At 39.9% G+C, this 18,893-nt stretch overlaps 1 protein-coding gene across 2 annotated transcripts in view; it reads right to left on the bottom strand.

Moving 5' to 3' along the window:
* Positions 1-18,893, bottom strand: part of fgf13a (fibroblast growth factor 13a) — an 86,755-nt gene that overhangs the window by 42,832 nt on the left and 25,030 nt on the right. Inside the window, exon 3 of one of the 2 annotated variants that reach the window (XM_053878423.1) lies at positions 2,674-2,841. The exons of the other annotated variant lie outside the window; for it this stretch is intronic. Coding sequence (XP_053734398.1) covers positions 2,674-2,841 — 168 coding nt within the window. The remainder of the gene's footprint in view (positions 1-2,673; positions 2,842-18,893) is intronic. 2 annotated transcript variants of the gene reach the window in all.

The raw sequence follows: 18,893 nt of genomic DNA, 5'->3' as shown, positions 1-18,893 counted from the left end.
TCTGAAATTACAGATTAAAATTCTGATCAAAGACTTGCAGTTAACACTGCCTGGCCCATGAGTTTATAGCCCAAAACCCCAAAGAATGACTGGGGCACCTTTGGAGTAATCTTTACTTTGTTTTACTGCCACATTATATTCTACTAACCAAGCAGAACACAGTGATAAAGGCAAACAATGTGTGATGTTTTTTATGGGTCTCCATATTACAAACAACATTTGCAATGTTAAAGTGACAATTTTGTCTCTGTTCTTGCACCTGTGCTTCTGACTTCAGACACAGTTTTACAGGTCCATCATTTTTAAGTTCAGCTACATCCCAACTACAGCCCATATTTTAGTCTCTCATCAGACACCCAACAACAACAGCACACGTCCATCCTTTAGACTCAGATCTTCACTAGCCACAGGGAGACACCAGCAGTTCTACAGACTCAGTGTAAAGAGGAACACCTGAGAGAACCAGCAAGTCTACAATGGAAAATAACAGCAACCATCTTGACTCTCGATTGGCAAAGATACATGAGACGCTTGTGACACCAGACTCAATGGCGGAATAGAGCAAAGAAGAAGGCAGTAGGTGGTAAGAGGAAATTCGTTTTTCAATGATGCATAAGGTGACGGCCAGTTCGGTGAAGAGAGACCTGGCTTCACTGGGCAAAGAAGGGAGACATATTTGGGAGTACTCAGGAATACTCGGGACACATCTCTGATTTTATATTTATTTTGTTATAGCACAATGCCAGTTTTTTTTAATTTGGTTCCACTTGTCTCAAGCAACCTGGCCTGTCACAGAAAAATTATTTTGGAATTTCACATGTTAGTTTCTTCAAGATATGTGTCGAGAAAGTTGACGCCTCATTACAAAGTGATCGAAACTCAGCCAGTGAGCCGTTAATAAAAGTCTGTACGAAGAGAAAAGAGTGAGGAAGAGTATTAAGCAAAAGCAGCTTTTTTTTTCAAATTTAAAATTAAAATGTGGTCGTGAGAAGGAAACAATTTATACCTGCATCATCAGGCTGTTTGGGAGATAAATGGGTTTTTCCTGTTTAAGAAAGTGCCTCGTCACCGAGCTCATTATGGCGGGAGCTGCCTTCATTTATAACCTCTTTCTTTTTTAACGCTGTTTTGGTTCGTGCGCCAGCCTCGGGGCGCCAGTGACCGAGTTAATGGTCCTGGCTGGGGAGAGGTGGGGAAGAGATATGGATTTTATGCTCTTCAATCGAATGAGAGCATTTTTCAGAGATGCATACCCCCACACAGTGGCTGTTTATGCACATGTAAAGCCAAGACACAACGGCTGATCTTCGTGACTCATGCATGTCACCGAGCCACTCACGATGTCTTCAGTTATACTGCATACGAGGACATACTTGAACATTAAAGCTCCTGTGGAGAAGATAGATAGTTGACTTCAACTGTTGTTTAGGCTGAGTGGGAGTATAAGGTAGATTTATATTTCTTATTATGTCTCCTAAAATGGGATTTTGCAACGTATGTTTCCATATTTAAAAAAAAAAAAAAAATCAGAAAACGGAATTAAATGTACTACCATATGGTGCTAAACGTCTGCTAGAAAAAACTACTACATACTACAGATAAACAAAACTTTTGTCATGCAACAAATGATTAAAATAAAATTGTTAGGTTTGTTTGTTTCTCATGCTTTTATTTTTGTGCTTCTGGTTTTCTTGTGTTTGTTTCCTTTTCCTGTTTTTCCTACAGCTTCCAACTGGCAGCAATCTATGGATATCTAAACCTTGGTGCCAACTCGCGTTGCCAGATGGTTGCTTCGCTTCCCTACAGTAAAGTCCTTCCAAAACTCTTTCAGCCACCTCCTTAGTTTGTTCTCCTTACTCCACTTTCTGTTCATCACCTCTCGCTATTTCGCTTGTGTGTGAGTGTTCTGTTTGACTCACCTTTTTGCTTTCTCTGCCTTGTAGTTATTCCTTGTGTGAGTGTGCTTAATTCCACCATCGAGCGTTTTCTGTTATTTGGGCCTTGTGAGTAATCCCCGAGTGCGTTTTCTTTGTCCCCCTTAGTCAGGCATTTCTGCTTCAGGTTTTTCCCTACCACTACCTTTGTTCTCCTCGCTCTGCGTTTTGGTGCTGACGTCCTTGGTTGCCTCGTTCCAGTTAGTCTTCATTTTTATATTATATTGTAAATAAAATTGTATTAAACTACTCTTGGTCTCTTGAGTCTTAAACCACTATCAATCCAGCGACTGTGTCTGACTGCTAGACAGCCATGACAAAAATAACAAAAAGTGACACTGATGCAGTGAAACTGATAACTTTTGCATGTATAAAAATCAAATCAAAACATCGAACTGGCAACAGTTCAGAGAAAATAGATCAAGGGCCTACAAATGACCCGGGGCCAAACTTTGAGCTTGCCATCTGCGAGGCACCACAAAGAAAATGTAGGTTTTACTACTACTTATAAATATTTGTCCTGCTTTTGTAAAAAAAAAAAAAATGGATACGTTGATAGGGAATGTACAATAGATCATGTTATCATCATATTCAAGCCCACTGAAAACAGGTCAGTTCCACACAAACTTCAATCCCGCTTCATCCAAACAGCCTTGAATGTTACAACAGTATCTTCCACACATGAATAAGGGGGAAGACAAGGAGCAGTTGGAATAGAAATAAATGTTGTGAAACAAACCTTCTGGCTCAGTGCTCTCTTTGTGGACGACTTGCTTCAGTGGGCAGCAGAAGATTTCGTGACACTTAGCACGAAAGGGAGACCCTTTACTCCTTATATCCGCGGAGTGGATGGAGTCCTGCCGTAACATAATGTACTCCTGGGTACCTGGGGCAGCGTCATCCTGGACTGCGATGGTGCCATAACAAGAATGAACTGAAGTTAGAATCACACACAATGAAAAGAAAAAAAAAATCACACCAAAAAAGTAAAGACAAAATAAAAATGTGAGAAAGGAATGGCATATTTTTTAAGATAGAGGTGGAGCTATAACATGTCAAACTCATGGCTTGAGGGCCAAATCTGGTCCACCAGGTAAATTTATGTGGACCACAACACTCCTAAATCTGAGAAGTTTGGCTCAGTTTTCAGCTAAAATATAACACTAATTTATATTTTTTAAAAAAACTAGATGACCTGCAGTGCACGTTGATGTGAGCTGTGAGTTTGACATTCGATAATTCAGTGAGAAGCGGACACAATTTAGCTTCTTGTTGTTGATAATAACTATGAACATGGTTGCTCTCTTTAAATTAAAAATACTCTCACCACTGAAAAGGAAAAGTTAGTATAAAAACACAAAAGCAAGACAAGGATGGTTAGGAAGTTCAAATTAGTATGGACTTTAAACAGTCATTGAACCAGCAGCAGATATTCTAAACTGCAAGGCAAGCGTGCAATCTTTACAGACCAAGTCAGCATTACTAAAAGCAGGTCCAAGTAGAGGGTGAGCGTCATAGCTTTCCCCTCCAGGAGCAGGCAAACATGCACAGGCTTTCAGATGGCACAGGCAAAGTGGCGGCAGCAGCAGTGCGAACAGCCCCATGCTCGCGATCCCAGATGCTAACAGCTGTGTGGGTAAAATAAACGTGAAGCCGCCTTTGTTTCTGGGATCCTGTGAAACGCCCTGTGTTTCTATTCCTGAATATTAAACTGCTTGGCTTCAATATTTGACCCATTTTTCTGTCTCTGCAGATGGATTAGCAGCAGAGGATTCAGACCAAAAGAATCAAATCTCATTTTAAAACTAGGTTGGACTAGAACGCTGCACGCAGATACGATAGCTACTGAATGAAAATAAAACCAGAGCGATTGATCTGCGTCACAACACGCACTCTTTTAAGGTTCAACTTAGTTACTTATGGCCTATTTTCACAAGCACACAGTCCTAAGCACACATTTTGAAAGTCACCAAAAGACAAACTGCTTCTAGAGGCAAATATATAAAACACTGTGCTCCAAATTTCACTTTCAAACCAGACAAATTACAACTACAAATCAGAAGCTCGACAGCTGGTGAATTATTTCAACGTACCTTGGAGGTTAAAAAAAAACCAAACAGTCACATCTTTGTTGCATCTGTTTCCCAAACTCGAGCAATAAAGATATATTTGGAACCATTAAAAAGTAGTTTGGGCCTCTCTGCTCACGGCAGATAAATTGTCTGTGGAAGCGTTTGGAAAACAAACAATAGTGAGCAGGTTTTCTTTGTGGGGACGACACACGCACAGATTAGCAGAAGACAATCTGGGTTCCACACGTTGCCATTAATCACAGCACGCCGCTTCTGCAGAGGAGTTATCAGTATCTCTTGTTGCCTTCTGGCTCCTGTACAAGTGCCGCGGTAAATGGTCAACAGGAAAAGCATTCACCACTGAAACTCTCATACAAGTACAGCGCTACTCTGGAACTTTAAGATTGGGTGGCAACTGAAATTGGATTGACAGGGGCCAGTCGTGTGAAACAGAAAGCACATTCACCTCTTGAATTTAGACGTGTACTATGACGGGGGTGGTCATATTTAGTAGTAAAGATTGTACGGTTATCAACACAGTCTTTATTGACCAGGTGAAATAGACAGTGTCTTCTTTATTCATGTATTAAATGACACATTTTTATTTGATGTGGATTTCACTTCTGTTAATAAATAAATATTGAGAGAATATTGTTCTTTCTAATAGCATTATACTGTGTGTTATGAGCTTAAGACTTTTTTGAGTCTTTATCACAAGACAAAGTTAAATCCACAACTTGGAGTACTTGATAAACCTTGTCAGAAGTAACTACACTATGTGTTAAGAATGTGAAGAATGAAACCTCAAAGAGAAGTTCTTCCAGCATAATTTTGTCCAGCAGAACCAAGAAACACATTAAAATACTTTTAAGAAACAAATTCCAGAATGAAGTAAATAAATAAATAAAATAAATAAATGTAATCTGTTCATTTTTAATTGCCCAACAGAACAATTTCTCGCATGAATTCTTCATTAAGATGAAGAAAAATATTCATGGAATTATGGATGTGTAAAACATTATTATTACAAAATTATCATTTACTTCATTTTACTTTTCCTGATATGAATATATATATCAATATTTCTTTTTATTATTATGTACTGTTTTATATATATATATATATATATATATATATATATACAACCAATCATTGTTTGGTAAATATCCTGAGGTACATTTAAGTCAACATGTTTTGACACGCACAAAAACAACACTTCAAACAAAGATCTGCTTTTTTTTTTTTTAGTATGTTTCATAATTCACAATCCTTCACACTCAGAAGAGCCTTTGTGTATGTGTCGGTCCAGCTCCGCAGTCGAGCTCATTCATAATTCAGCACTTCAGGCGAATAAAAAATTTTGAAAGGTTTACTAACTTGTCTGCTTCATTTTTCCATTAGTAAAGCCAACATCCTGTGCTGCAAGTTCACGTGAGGTGCGCCTCATCAGTCGCCTTTGGCATCAGGTGCATTGTTTTGTTTTGTTTAGAGACAGAGTCCAACTTGGGAAAACGTGGAGTCTGTTTTTAATAATGAGCCTGCTAAGTGTCGGCGCATGAGAGGGAATAAAAGTGAGCGATGGTGGGGCTGAGATGACGAGTCAGGGCGGGAGCGGGCACCATCTTTTACAGCCTGTCTCCTTCATCTCTGCTCAGGCCTTGATGAAGAGCACATACAGGCATCGAAGGATACATGATGGATGATGGAGCAGAGGCCCGGCTTTGCTTCTATCAGATCAGCCACCCAAAGTGAGCTGTCAACAGGGTTCATGATGGTCCATGATCTACAGGCACAAGTGTTGCCAAGCAGGACCTTCAGCAGACCGGAATGGATGTTTTCGCCTTTGGGACGGAAATAAATCTGACGGTAAAGAGAACAAACAACGGGGGAGGAGGCGACGTGGACGGCGCTCCGGTGAGCAGCTCATCCGTTTCAGGTCCTTCATGAATGACAAGCTTTTATGGCAAACATATGTACAGTAAGTGAGCTCTGCTCACCATAACGCTCTCCGTCGCCTCTGTTCTAAATGTGGGTGCTGCCAAAGCAGAAGCCGGTTTTATGTGATCAGTTATGCTCCGACTCTCAAGTGCCACCTGGCTCATCTTCAAGTCGGGTTCAAGGACGTGTCTTATCAAGTGAAGAGCTCTTGGTCCCAGATGAATGGCTCACACTTTCATTTCTGATATTTGACTCAAGCCGGATGTCAATCAAGAGGCTCATCACATGACAAACACGAACCATTTCAATGGAAATAGGAATTAACACCTGTTTTGTGAGTTGGTGATTTGTGTTGTTCAAAGCCACAGAGCAGACAAGAGATTTTATCAGGGCTAATTTAAACACAGAGCTCACTCTGTTGTAAACAGCTACTGCCTTTCAAAACTTAGCAGTCTAAACAGTGATGGCCATGTTTATGCGAACAAATGAGTCAAGCAAAACTTCACTACAATCCATAATACAGTACATACAGCAGACTGCTCCATCATCTGCCAGCTCAACCCAACAGAAGAGACAAGTTTCAGACCTCTCAACATGTATTAAGGAGGTCCGAACCTTCCCCAAACTGTTGGATCCACCTCTACTATTCATCTGACAGACAGAAAATAAATTAAATAAATAAATACATTTTATATCTGCAGATTTAAATATGAGAAAACGTGACTAAAAAAAACAAAATTATCCAAAAAAAAATGAAATTTAGTGTACATTTAGTGTAGCTACATTTTCAACAATCATGCCTTCCTTATTTCTGCACCTTGGTTCCAGACTGTCGTGCCAGATGGTTCTCCATTCCGCGTAGTATTCTGGTGTTCATTGATATTGTTGGATTGTGTGTGTGTGCTAAGTTTTCTGCCGCTTTCCTGGATTGTTATTTTTCTCTTTTTGCTGTGTTTCTTGGGTGAGTGTTTGTTCTCTACTACTCAGATTTTGTTTTCTCCGTTTTTTTCATGCTTGCATGTGTGTGTGTGTGTGAGTGTGTGTGCGTGTGTGTAGCATTTAGTGTTCTTTGAGCCTTGTGTGTTTTACAGAGTGCGCTTTTGTTCTCCCCGTTTTCTGGCTTCACTTTTATTTGTGTAAGTGAATATAATAAATAGATGTTTTTATTTATTTTTTAACTTATAATTTTAAATTTTGAATGTTACACTTCAAGCAGAATGTATTTATTTGAATTAAATGTTGAGTTTATGCTATCCAAGTTGACGTCTGATTTTTACTTTTATTTTTTTTTTAGTTTGTATCAACTGAACCGTCAAACACAAACGCTGACTGATTTTAACTGTATTCTGACCCTGCATTGATGGCATTACAGATTAGAATCTGAGCGATCTAAGATTATTATAAATTGAGTCTTTGACACACTGAAATGCGTTGAGCAGAGTTGCATCTTTCATCAGACAAGTGAAATATTATGACTCACCACCTTGTCTGTGATCGATCATCTGAAGCTGTTCCAGTGCGTTCTAGACGTGTGTGTTTGTGTGCTAACAGCCAAGGCGCAGGTGTGGGAGTGGAAGATAAATACCGCCTGCCAGTGTGAGATTGATGTGATAAAACGGAACTGATGTGCGGATGATAAAAAAATATGAAAAGTTATTGATCTTACGTCAAACGCTGGCCTAGTTCTGTTTTTTTCCACAGTCTGGCAGATTCTGTCTGCAGCATGTTTGACATCTGTATATATATATATATATATATATATATATATATATATATATATATATATATATATATATATATATATATATATATATATATATATATATATATATATACAATGTTGTGGACGAACACAAAACTCTCAATTATGCCAGAAAATGTTTGCACACATATATAAATCATAGTTTTAATTATTACTTTTGCCATTAAAACCTTGATTTCAAGTACTGGATTTAACAGACAGATACAATTGCAAACTCACTAACTATAGTAATAGCACAAATGTTAAGGAGTTTTTGCTCATACAGAAAGCATTTTTTTTAAATGCATGTAACCAAGCCAAACCAATTTCCGTTTCATGTCTCTTTTTATTTTCTAATTCATTTCTTTTTTGTACTTTTAATTAGTGTTTTTATATACTTGGGAAAATATATACATATTTCTACATATTTCTTTTCACAACTATTGATCCAGAAATCAAGTGTATCAATGTATTTGGATAAATCTTTATAATTTTCTTTTAATACCCACAATGTCCTATATATATATATATATATATATATATATATATATATATACTGAATCTGCTTTATGACAGTTTATTTTGTGACACTGCCAGGCTATAAACCCAAAGTATGTTAGTGAATCCTCATGTTGCAAATTAAAAAGAAAACATGAAGGTTTTGGACCAGATTTGCCTTAGAAAAAAAAAAAAGTATGAAGCTTCAAGAGAAAACAGAATGGTGTCGCAGCATCCCTATCTCCTGTTTGCACTCCTATGTTGTTCATCTTGTCAACAGTCTGGGATCAACATTCCTGCTCAGAAGGATTAGAGCTGAGGATCTCTGTTAAGGTAATTTAGGGCTGACAGCAAACAGGACTATTACGCCTGTATGACTGCCTGCTTACCATTAGGCCTTGAAGAAAGGTCGTAATAGGATCAACAAAGCTTGAGCAGCAAGTGACACCAAGGAGCTTACAATATGTGTCGCATCAAATCGGCTTCAATTTCACATGCTCTTTGTGTTTGACTTTTGTAACTGAGAATCTCCGTCAGTCACTGATCAAGCAAAGCTCTGTCCATGGAGAAATGTCCATGTCAAACTGTTACACTGGGTTTTGTCTCTGCGGTCTCCTTGTTATCCATGTTTAGTTTCCTTCTCTCGATGCTAATGAGGAATAATGTTATTTAAGCTGGATAAAATGATGTTTACACATCAATCACTGGTTGTGTCACATGACAGGGACAGAAGCATCTAACAGAAATGCTATCCTTTTTCCTGGCGCAAACCTTAGAAGGACACCAGAAGCAATGCTCATGGATTCAGATGTCCAGTTGGATTTACCTTGGATTTTACAGTATTATACACTATAATAAGCATATAAATAAGTAAATCAGTCATGAATATTTGGGAAGGATTACCTACTATATTAACACTTTGTAGATACTTCGACATGATGGTTTTTAATGTGTAAAAAAGTTAAGAAAAGAAAGATTTTTGAAGCATAAATAAAATCATTTACAATCCATCTAAAATAAACCATTTTGACCATCTATAAAAATATGATTAAGCAACACCATGGCTATACATTTTTTCCACATTCATTTCATCGTCAGCGCAAAAAGTAGATCACAATTTGGTGTCAGATTAATACCCAAAATTGTTCCAGGAGAGTACGTGTGCGGGCTGCCACCATCTGATGACTATATGTTATGCAGTGTCACCCAGCTTCTTTTTTCTTCACATGACCGCCCTTTGCATGCTCCAATGAACGGATGGATGATAAAAGTAGAACAATAGGGATGTTCAGTCCAGTTATCCCGTCGCCATGGTGAAAGAAGGACGACAAAACATGAGTGTCGTCACCTCAGTTCAGTGTGCAGACCATATTGAACTAGCACTGAAAGTGTAGTGTTATTCTTTTTATTTTTGTATTGCGTCAAGATTTAGATTTTTTTTTAATTATATATTTTTTTATTTATCTTTCCATTTGCTCTTGTAATAAACGTCTGGAATGGTGAAGAGTGCCGCTGTGAGTTTATCGTATGACTTGGACCAGAAGGTTTTGACATATACTGCATATTTGCAGTGAGAATTAAACACAATAATCACAGGTTCAAGCATGAGTCCAAATGCCATCATGTCTGCTGAGAGTGTAACTATGTCACAGAACAGCAGAAAACCCACGGTCCGCAGGGTTATTTCTGGACAAGTCTCAGGTGCAGATGTATTGCTGGCCATCATTACATGGATAACTATAATTGCAGCGAAAAAAAAAAAAAAGTCTCTTAAAATAACCCTGTAACTCCATGTTCCGCAGCTAAAGCCAACAGAAGGGCGTCCGTCGGAAAGGAGTCAACTTAGGAGAGCAAAAGTGCACCATCAGAGAAAGAGATTATGCTGGTTTTAAGGCTAACCCTTCTGCTAAAGTAAAAAAGTGATGAGATTACCGTCAATTTTAACGGACCCAAGAGTTCCAACAGCTTGGCTTTGATGCCGCATTACATAAAGGGTTCAAACCAGAGCATTCAGAGATTTACAACCCGCCACAACATGGACTTCATCTGAGTCATTAGATCAAGGATAATCACATAACTGGGCACTGTTTTATGACAAAGCGTTTAGATGGCAAAAAGTTAAGTCAACAATAATCCGCTTGATCCTCGTCTTTTATTTAAATGGTGGCAGCACAAGAACACACGGTCAGCTGGAGTAAACCCACTGAAGCTTCAGCGACGCTTTGGATTGATGTTCAACATCACTTCAACAGTTGTGTTTCAAGCTCAGTGTTTCTAATGTTGCCGTCCAGCATCAGCCCAAATTCACTCGCAGCTGTTTGTCAGTCTGAACATTTTTGAACCCATCAGCCAAGTCATGCCAGCTGTTGCGCGATCATGTGTGCGGCGCAGTCTTCAATCGCATCGTCTAATAAGGAAAGAAAAAGTCGCGCAGTCGCCAGGAAATGTCATCAAGAGCCTCGTGACAGATGGGAGTGGAGGGAGAAGGATTCTTGAAGCGTGCCCATGCTGCTATGAGATATGTTCCCCGTGGTTGTTTGTCAAACGTCCACTTCAATGAAGACATGAACTCCACATCAAAGCCCTCAACTCAAACTATTTTATTAAATTCAGCTATCATATGTGTTATCACTATAATCTAGACAAAAATAAAAAACTTTTCTCCTCGCAACTGTTGCCTCATCTTCAACAGGTGTCTCGGAAGCCTTTTATCTGATCTGTATAATATGCAATATGAAAACTGCATTTGACTTCCACAATATCTCGCAATGCTCCAAGAACATGCTTGTGTTTTCTTTTTTTTTTCATAGTCTTGTGTCTGACAAGATGTGTCACTGTGGCAAAACATCCACGCCACCGTCAGGGACACGGAACACAACACAAAGATAGTTCAAGACTTTTATGGTTCACGCTAGGTAGAGGTCAGTTCTGACGCCCTTTAAGTTCTTAAATAACTCTTTATTTTAAAAGTGTTTTAAAAGTATGTGGGTGGGTCAGTTTGGCGTTTCAAAAGTCGTTGGCAAGCCCTTGTCCTCGCTGGTCCACCAGACACCTAATGAGAGCCTTGGATCCAAACTATGCGGATCTGATCCTCATTCATGCCATTCATGCTGTAAACCAAACCAGTGGGAGTTCAGTCAGACGTCCATCCACACAACTGGCTCTAAAAACAGAAACCCAAAGAGATTCGAAATGAAACCTTCGCTCCACAACCGTTTTGGCAGGGACGGGCTCCCGGCTCTAGTTTAAAGGCTCATCTTGAAACACCTCCAGAGCACCATGATCTCTCAATCAAGACTGTCCGGTAAACACAGCAGCAGAATCCTCGCCGTATAATCATATTCAAAATGTTTCAAATGTAAATTCAACATTCACCAAGACCAGCCATTCTGGCACCGTAACCAAGAGCAAAGGTGTGGAGGAACAAGTTTAACCACCAACACTGTGCTCCTAGACGTCAAGACTGCATTTGGCAACCAACGTCAAGAGGGGCAAACAAGCACCTCCAAACTCATGGGAAATGCAAGTGGACTAAAGTCACTCTCTTTCACCCCTGAAATTGCATCAGACAACCTCCATTCACCCCTGTTTCTTTGGTCCAAATCTTGCCGACGGGTCCACCTGATGGAGCAGTCGATGAGGCGTTTGAAAGGAAGCACGTGACCTATGTGGATCTGTGGATCATTTGGGCACCATGTGGAGGTAGGCAGTACAGGCTTGACAGCTTGTAGTACCACAAAACCGCATGCTACAGGCGGTTGGAGTCAGAGATCAGGCTCAAGGGGCTCAAGGGGCTTCGAGCTACCACAGTTATAGGCAACCATTGGCGGAAGTGGATGGACACCATATAGGTTGTTCATGGACCCAGTGGTGTGACGGTGGGCAGACCAGCCTCAAGCAAGGGTGTGCAACTGTCACACTAGAGCGCTACCAGACTACAACCCATCAGGTTTCAGCAGCACACAGGTCTCCAACCCAACTAAAAACCTTGTGTCTTGTGGATGTCCAACACTGCTGCAGAGAATGCAGGCTTTCCATATGATATAAACCCTTGTTTGCGGCGCACAACTGACTCGCTTTCTTGAATAATAACCACCGAAACCACCACAAATATCCTTTGAAATCAGGTGCTTCACTCGGCTGATCGAATGATAAGAGTTCAAAATAGACCGAGCTGGAATTTAAGTTAAAAATAAAAGGCCTTGAAGCACTAAATATGACACAATGTCTGTTTAAATAAAAGCCAAAGGCTTCACTTACTGCCTTAAAAGCAAACAAATGCATAAACTCAAGGACTTTGATGAATAAAGTATGGTTGTTCTGGATTTGGGTTCCGGTTCTGACTCAGCGTGTAGGACAGGCATTAGTTGTGCTGCCAGCGTTTTATGACTACACACAACCCATTACACAGTTGACGGGTACAGCAGAGGGACACAGGAGGGGGAATAGGATTTAGCTCTGCAACCAGACATGAATAATGCAGGCGTGCCATCCAGACATGTTTCAGCGTAGCCGCTGTAAAATGCCTCGCAGACGCAGAGCAAGTTTAGCCAACACGCTCTGCCGACACTCAGGGAAAGTGATAGAGTATTTGAGAAAAGAATGAAGGGAAGGGCAGAAGCTCGCAGAGCCAGCCGCGATGAAAACTGACACGGGGCAAAAGTTGCTCCCATCCCTCTCATGCGAGCGCCGCACTTGAGGGATTTCATTCTGACACATGGAGTTCTCTCCTGCTGTCGTTTGATCCTGAGCAAGGGTTTAACACAAATCGCACTCCCAACGTCGGAGCATAGACCACCATCTGCGTGAGCACATTTTCGAGAGATGCAACAGTAAGCCTTACAGATGGTCACCCTCCGAAACATAAGTGCACCCATTCAACCTCTCACACTCGACAACCTGCGATCGATGACATTTAAATCTCCATGTCAGCTCATATCCGTGAATGCATCTGCAAAAAAAAGGAATTTGAACAGTGGGAAAATGAATATTCCCGAGACTCCCAGCCGTGGTAACATGACGGTGTTTACTGTACACTGAGTCTGACCACAGAGATTACAGTTACACAGACAGTGCTTAAGGCAGCGTCTTTGCGCAGCGATATTAAATATTGGAGGCTCAAGCTGACACCCCACATCACATCTACATCAGCTCAGTGGTTTCTGGAAGTAAATTAAGAGGGGATCAGAGATGAAGACAGCACATTGGGCCAAAACACTTGAGACCTCCAGACTGGAAGTACAGATTTACCTAGCGATAACTGGGGTGAACACTAGGAATAGCCTTGTACTGTACACTCAGCGGTGGCAGTAACTTTACTGCTGCTTTGCAAAAAATGTATTTAGTAACGGTTTGTATCTTTCAAAGAGGCAAACTTGCATGTCCCAGTTACAACTATAGCTGCTATCACTGGGTCTTCACAAACAATTTCCCGGGAGGAGAAAATGCTAATACATATATTGCCCGCCCACTAGCTGATTTAACAAGGTTTTGCATGTCGAGATTTTAATCTTTGTTTGAGCAGGCGCTTTATTATGCTTTACTATGTTGTACTGTCAGAGTATCAACATGGACAGTAGGGTGAAATGTCTTATGAACACATGCGCAAGCATGAAAGAACCAAGTTTATCCCATTGACTCAGTAAAAGAATAAATATGGTGGATACACAAAACACTCTGTTTCACCTATTCCTTTAGCCGACATGCCTCATAACATTAAAACTGATGTAACAAAAAGAAAGGATTAGGGGATTACTGCGTCATTTAAGATGCTGTACATAAGATTACAGGTATATTAGATGAGGCTGCCTTTATTCTTCCCACACTGGGGAAATTTGGGTTGTTACAGCAGCATACAAACATTAAAGACAAACACTAAACATTAAAGACATAGACAAAGCAACAGCATAATCAACACTATAGACACACTAAGTAAACACTGTTGAAAGAGAAAAATGAACATCATCACAAATACAATGTGTCAGTGGTTGATATTTTGACAGCATCTGCCATGTTGGTAGTATTTTGGGGCATTTCAAGGAAGGCAGCCATTTTGCAAATTTTACCGACATATAACTAACCCCCGGCATTGAAACAGCGCTACGTTTATGCCATTTAGAGGTTCTCTCTTTTGTTCCTAGTGTTTTTAATATTTTCTTTATTTTGTTTAACCTAACATGTTCTGCTATTTTAGACATGTTTGTACAGCACCTAAATAGAATATATTCTTATCATTGTGTACCACATGCAGTGGATGAGCATGGCATAACATAACAACTTAGTAATAAGTTATCAACAGCAGCGTTAAAAATATGAGTACAGAAGCAGTATAGTAAGATGTGGTGGTCCTCCAAATAATTTAGTAAATGAAGGATTCATGTTTCAATTGTCCCTCAAGTGGAGCAGCAGCCCATCATTTCCATGACAACACCGGTGGACTGACAGAAAAATCCAGGCAAAAATCCACATAACAGAAGCATGTTTTCATGACCTCTTGAAGCTTTTCTCCCAGGAGACCATCGCTATTAGCTCTATTTATACTTGTTTAATGAGAAACAATTACAACATTAAAGCAGTAATTGGGGGCCGCTCGCCATGTGGAGTGTGAGTGGGCTTCACCTCTTGAAAAGTGTCAGTGTTGATTCTCCAGAACTCAGAGTTTCGCTTCATTTCAAACGTGCTGCTGCGAATTAGTATGCAGCGCAGAACGGAGACGCACACATCAAGAGGAGCTTCAGCTTCTCTCGGAGTTGACTTTAGGTGAGGGGGAACGTTGATGTTCCCGACGCGCCAAAAGTACCTTGGAACAAAACAGACCAAGAAATGTGGTTCTGAGAACACATTTCAAACCCCATTATCTTTCTCGTACTTATAGCTATACGTATTTTCATGTGACAGTTACAGATGCTGCTTTAGTTAGCTTTATTTGTGACGATGGATTATGGCGAAGTGAAGATCTATTCAAAAGCAGAATGCGACCCAAGTCATTCCATGATTTAAATATTTTGACAAAACTATCAACACAGATTGATGCTCAGCCCATTATACGAGCGTGTGTAACCTCGCCAGCGACCAAACTCATGACCTGCAACCATGGTGTGATAGTATTCCTGCCTCAGTTTGATGCTTGGAATAAAACACAAAAGGCATCACAACACCATCTTCCTGGAGGTCCTCCTCTCAGCAGACCCTGACCCCCGCATCCTCCTCATTCCTTAACTCTTCCACCAACAGCTACGCAAACACCATGTGGCTCCACAAACTCCACCACTTCCGTCTCCCAATCCACTCTGTCCATCTGCCCACTGGCGTCAAGTTGTGCTTCCTCAAATTAAACTGAGATAAATCTGACATCATCATCATCATCATCATTTGGCCCAAATCCCTCTCCAGAACTACAAACACTTTCCTCCTCACTATCAACAACTGCGCTGCCTCCCTCTCCCAGAGCCAGAGTGACTATCAACTTCGACAACAAGTGACTTTCGCCACCTCAAGAAGGTGGGACATCCATCACTTTTTGCTGCAGAAACAGTGGGAGGACATTTAATATCGGTGAGGACCACATAAAAAGTGAGACTGCTGCGAGCAGTTGACCCTCGAGTGTGAAATTAACTCCATCAAAACGAAGTTCAAAGAAAGAGGTGACGGAAAATACAGCAGAAAATGAACAGTCATGAGGGAAAAATGTTTTGATACTGAAGAAAAATCAGCATATACCATAATTTTTGGACTGTAAGATGCTATTATTATCTTGCAGTCCGATCTACTGTCCTTCTTTTTGTGGGTGTGGCTAATATATATATATATATATATATATATATATATATATATATATATATATATATATATATATATATATACACACACACACACACACACATATATATATATGTGTATACATATATAATATTGCAAAAACATGAAAATAATGACGTCAGTATAGGGTCTGTGCAGCGAAGATGAAATAATAAATAAATGCCTCAGACTCAAATGTGTCACTTCCATAGACAGACTGGCACCGAACCTGGCGTGGCAACTCTCCATGTCTCCCCTGGGAATAAATAACCGAAGCATGTGACATGTTGCAGAGCCAGAGAAAACTTTCACATTTGATTTGTAAAAATACTCAGTCTCACAGCACTGAGATTTGCTTTCAGTTATTCCGCTCTTATTTTCTATGTATTACTCAGATGGCTTCTCAGGACCTTCTAAAAATAAACCCATCATTATTATTCAAAAGTTCAAAAGCGCCTTTCAAGTTTTCCTAATTGATAAAAGTGCTCAATTTAGAAGAGTAAACTTGTTGCTTACGATTCACAGCGTGAGTCTTCTTATCTGAAATTGCATTTTCTTTTATAAACTAATGGGACACAGCGCAGCTATTTGTGAGGATAATGACTTGGCTGCAGTTTTACAAGGCAGTTTTTTTTTTTTTTTCGACCAACAATTCCGGTCTTTTGTTTGGCACAAATAGCAGCAGCACCAGGAGGAGGCAGATCCTCCATGGTTTCCGCCTCCTGAAGTGTCTTGCAGGGCCAGATGTCCCATTCAGTTGGGATGGGGAGGCACTAAAAATAAACTTCAGTCGAGAAACTGTGATACTACTTGCTTCATTTCTTGTGCTTTCTTGTTGAGCCACACCCAGGCTCTCAGGTGGCCCTATGCATCTGTGCTTAGGGAGTGAAACTGCCTTCAAATGGAGTTGCTAAGATACTGTGTATAAACTAATCTGAGCGCTTAAGGAGTGTGCAGACCTGGCCACAGTGAGGGCTAAGGATGCTGCCCCCATATGTATTTGGTCAACTGTTTACTTCAATTCAATATTACTTTTTTCTTTTATTTATTCAAATTGCTTCCTTTCTATTCAACTTTCTTTATTACAGAAAGTCTCTATATTCTATTCTTTAAAAATAATATTTTGAAAAATATGAGTTTTTATGATCCCTTGTATTCCTTTTTTATTGTAGAATAAAACAAAAAAGTATTTTTGATGTTCTGCAGATGTTTTTCACTTTTTTTAATTTTATGTTTTTCAATATTTTAATAAGATTTTTTTTTGTGTTTCTTCAGTGTGATTTTTCGCTTTTTTTATTTAAACTTTTTTTTTAAACTTTTTTTATTATTTACTTTTTCATCACTCTTTTCATCTTTAATACACATCATTTGCATGAACTTGAGTCCATCAGAAAATAAATAGAAATAGAAATGGATGGCCTGAATGCAACTTCATGATTAAAGTCAACCAGTGGTCAGTGAGAGAATTTCAATCCATGTGTCTTCAGCTTATCTTCCTCTTCCAGGACACCTCACCGGGGGTTGCCATGGCGAGTCAGCCTCCTCCACCGTACCTTCTCCAGCTTCCGCCTCCAGCTGTCACTCACCTTCCTCTTAAACCTTCTCTCTCCAACATTCTTCGTCCACCACGTCCACCGTCTTCTCAACTTGTCCAAACCTTCTCAGTACTAAACTAAATACAAAACCTCATTCATACTTCAATGTTGGCATCACCAAACAAATCTACTGCTTCCACTTGTGCTGCTACTCTTCTGTCACCCAAGTAATAATTTAACACATCTACTTATTTGATTTACCCTCCATGTTTCACTTGTTCTCTTGCATCTCAAACCACATTATGGGTCAGAGACCTCCGGTGGAAATTGATGGTACCAAAAAAAATGAAAAGTCGGTGTCTTCTCCTCCACAGCCTGTCACTTTTACATCTCATGCAGAGTGGATTAGCCTTTGTCCTTCACATGACCCCGCCACAAACACTCCATTACGGCTGGAAGCCATAAAACCCAGAGGGAGCGAACATCAATGCGAGAAGCACCTTCCGCCCTGAGCAAATCCTTCAACCTCACCATTACACTGCAGCCCAGTGTGTTAAAGAGACGTCCCGGTAGAAGGGCCGTCCTGTCTGCTATTCTTATGGTGACTCAAAATAGGTGCATTAATTACTCACGTAAATGACGAAAACTGTGGTGTATTTAATGCAGCAATATCAAGACAAGGTTTCAGCGCAGCAGACAGCAAAGTGCAACATAACTGGCTTGAAATGGGGGAAGAAGAAACCGCACATAAAATGAGCTCCAAAATAAGTGGATAAATGTATATGATTTTAAATGAATGAAGACACAATAAAAAAATAGATAAAGATAATACAGAAATTTTAGGAGATTACGAATTTATGTTTATAAAAATAAAGTAAATTGCGTTCCCGGATCCTCCTCTTCATTCTGCCCCAGGAGATTTCGCTGTATGTCACCATTTGCTTTAACTGACACAAATCTCTGCTGACTCAGGAAAACAAACACATGAACCTTCGAGCTGCAGAACAAGGAAATCGCCCTTGTTTGACTGAATTATAAATAACGTACGGAACCTGCCACTCCACAACTGAGCCTCTCCTGAGCTTCTTAAATGTCAGGAATCTATTATTAAAAAAAGTAAAAATAACATACAAACATTGTGCATGTACAGGTACAGGTAATGAATCTCTGGAAGAAGATTCCCGACAAAGAACAAATGAAAATGTGGTCTATGTTGCGTCCATTTAGTACATTCACCGCTATAATATACAGTAGAGCAGACGTGGCAACGTGAGGCCTGTTGTCTATATCAGAGAAAAACCATAAAAGTGATCAAGTAGAGACGTTTCAGATGGCTACACATTTAGACTACTTTTATTTCTTTTTATTTATAGTTCTC

This window comes from Synchiropus splendidus, chromosome 11 (assembly GCF_027744825.2).
Source record: "Synchiropus splendidus isolate RoL2022-P1 chromosome 11, RoL_Sspl_1.0, whole genome shotgun sequence".
Classification (NCBI taxonomy): domain Eukaryota; kingdom Metazoa; phylum Chordata; class Actinopteri; order Syngnathiformes; family Callionymidae; genus Synchiropus; species Synchiropus splendidus.
Note: the sequence above shows the minus strand (reverse complement) of the source record. Positions and strands in the feature narration are given on the sequence as shown.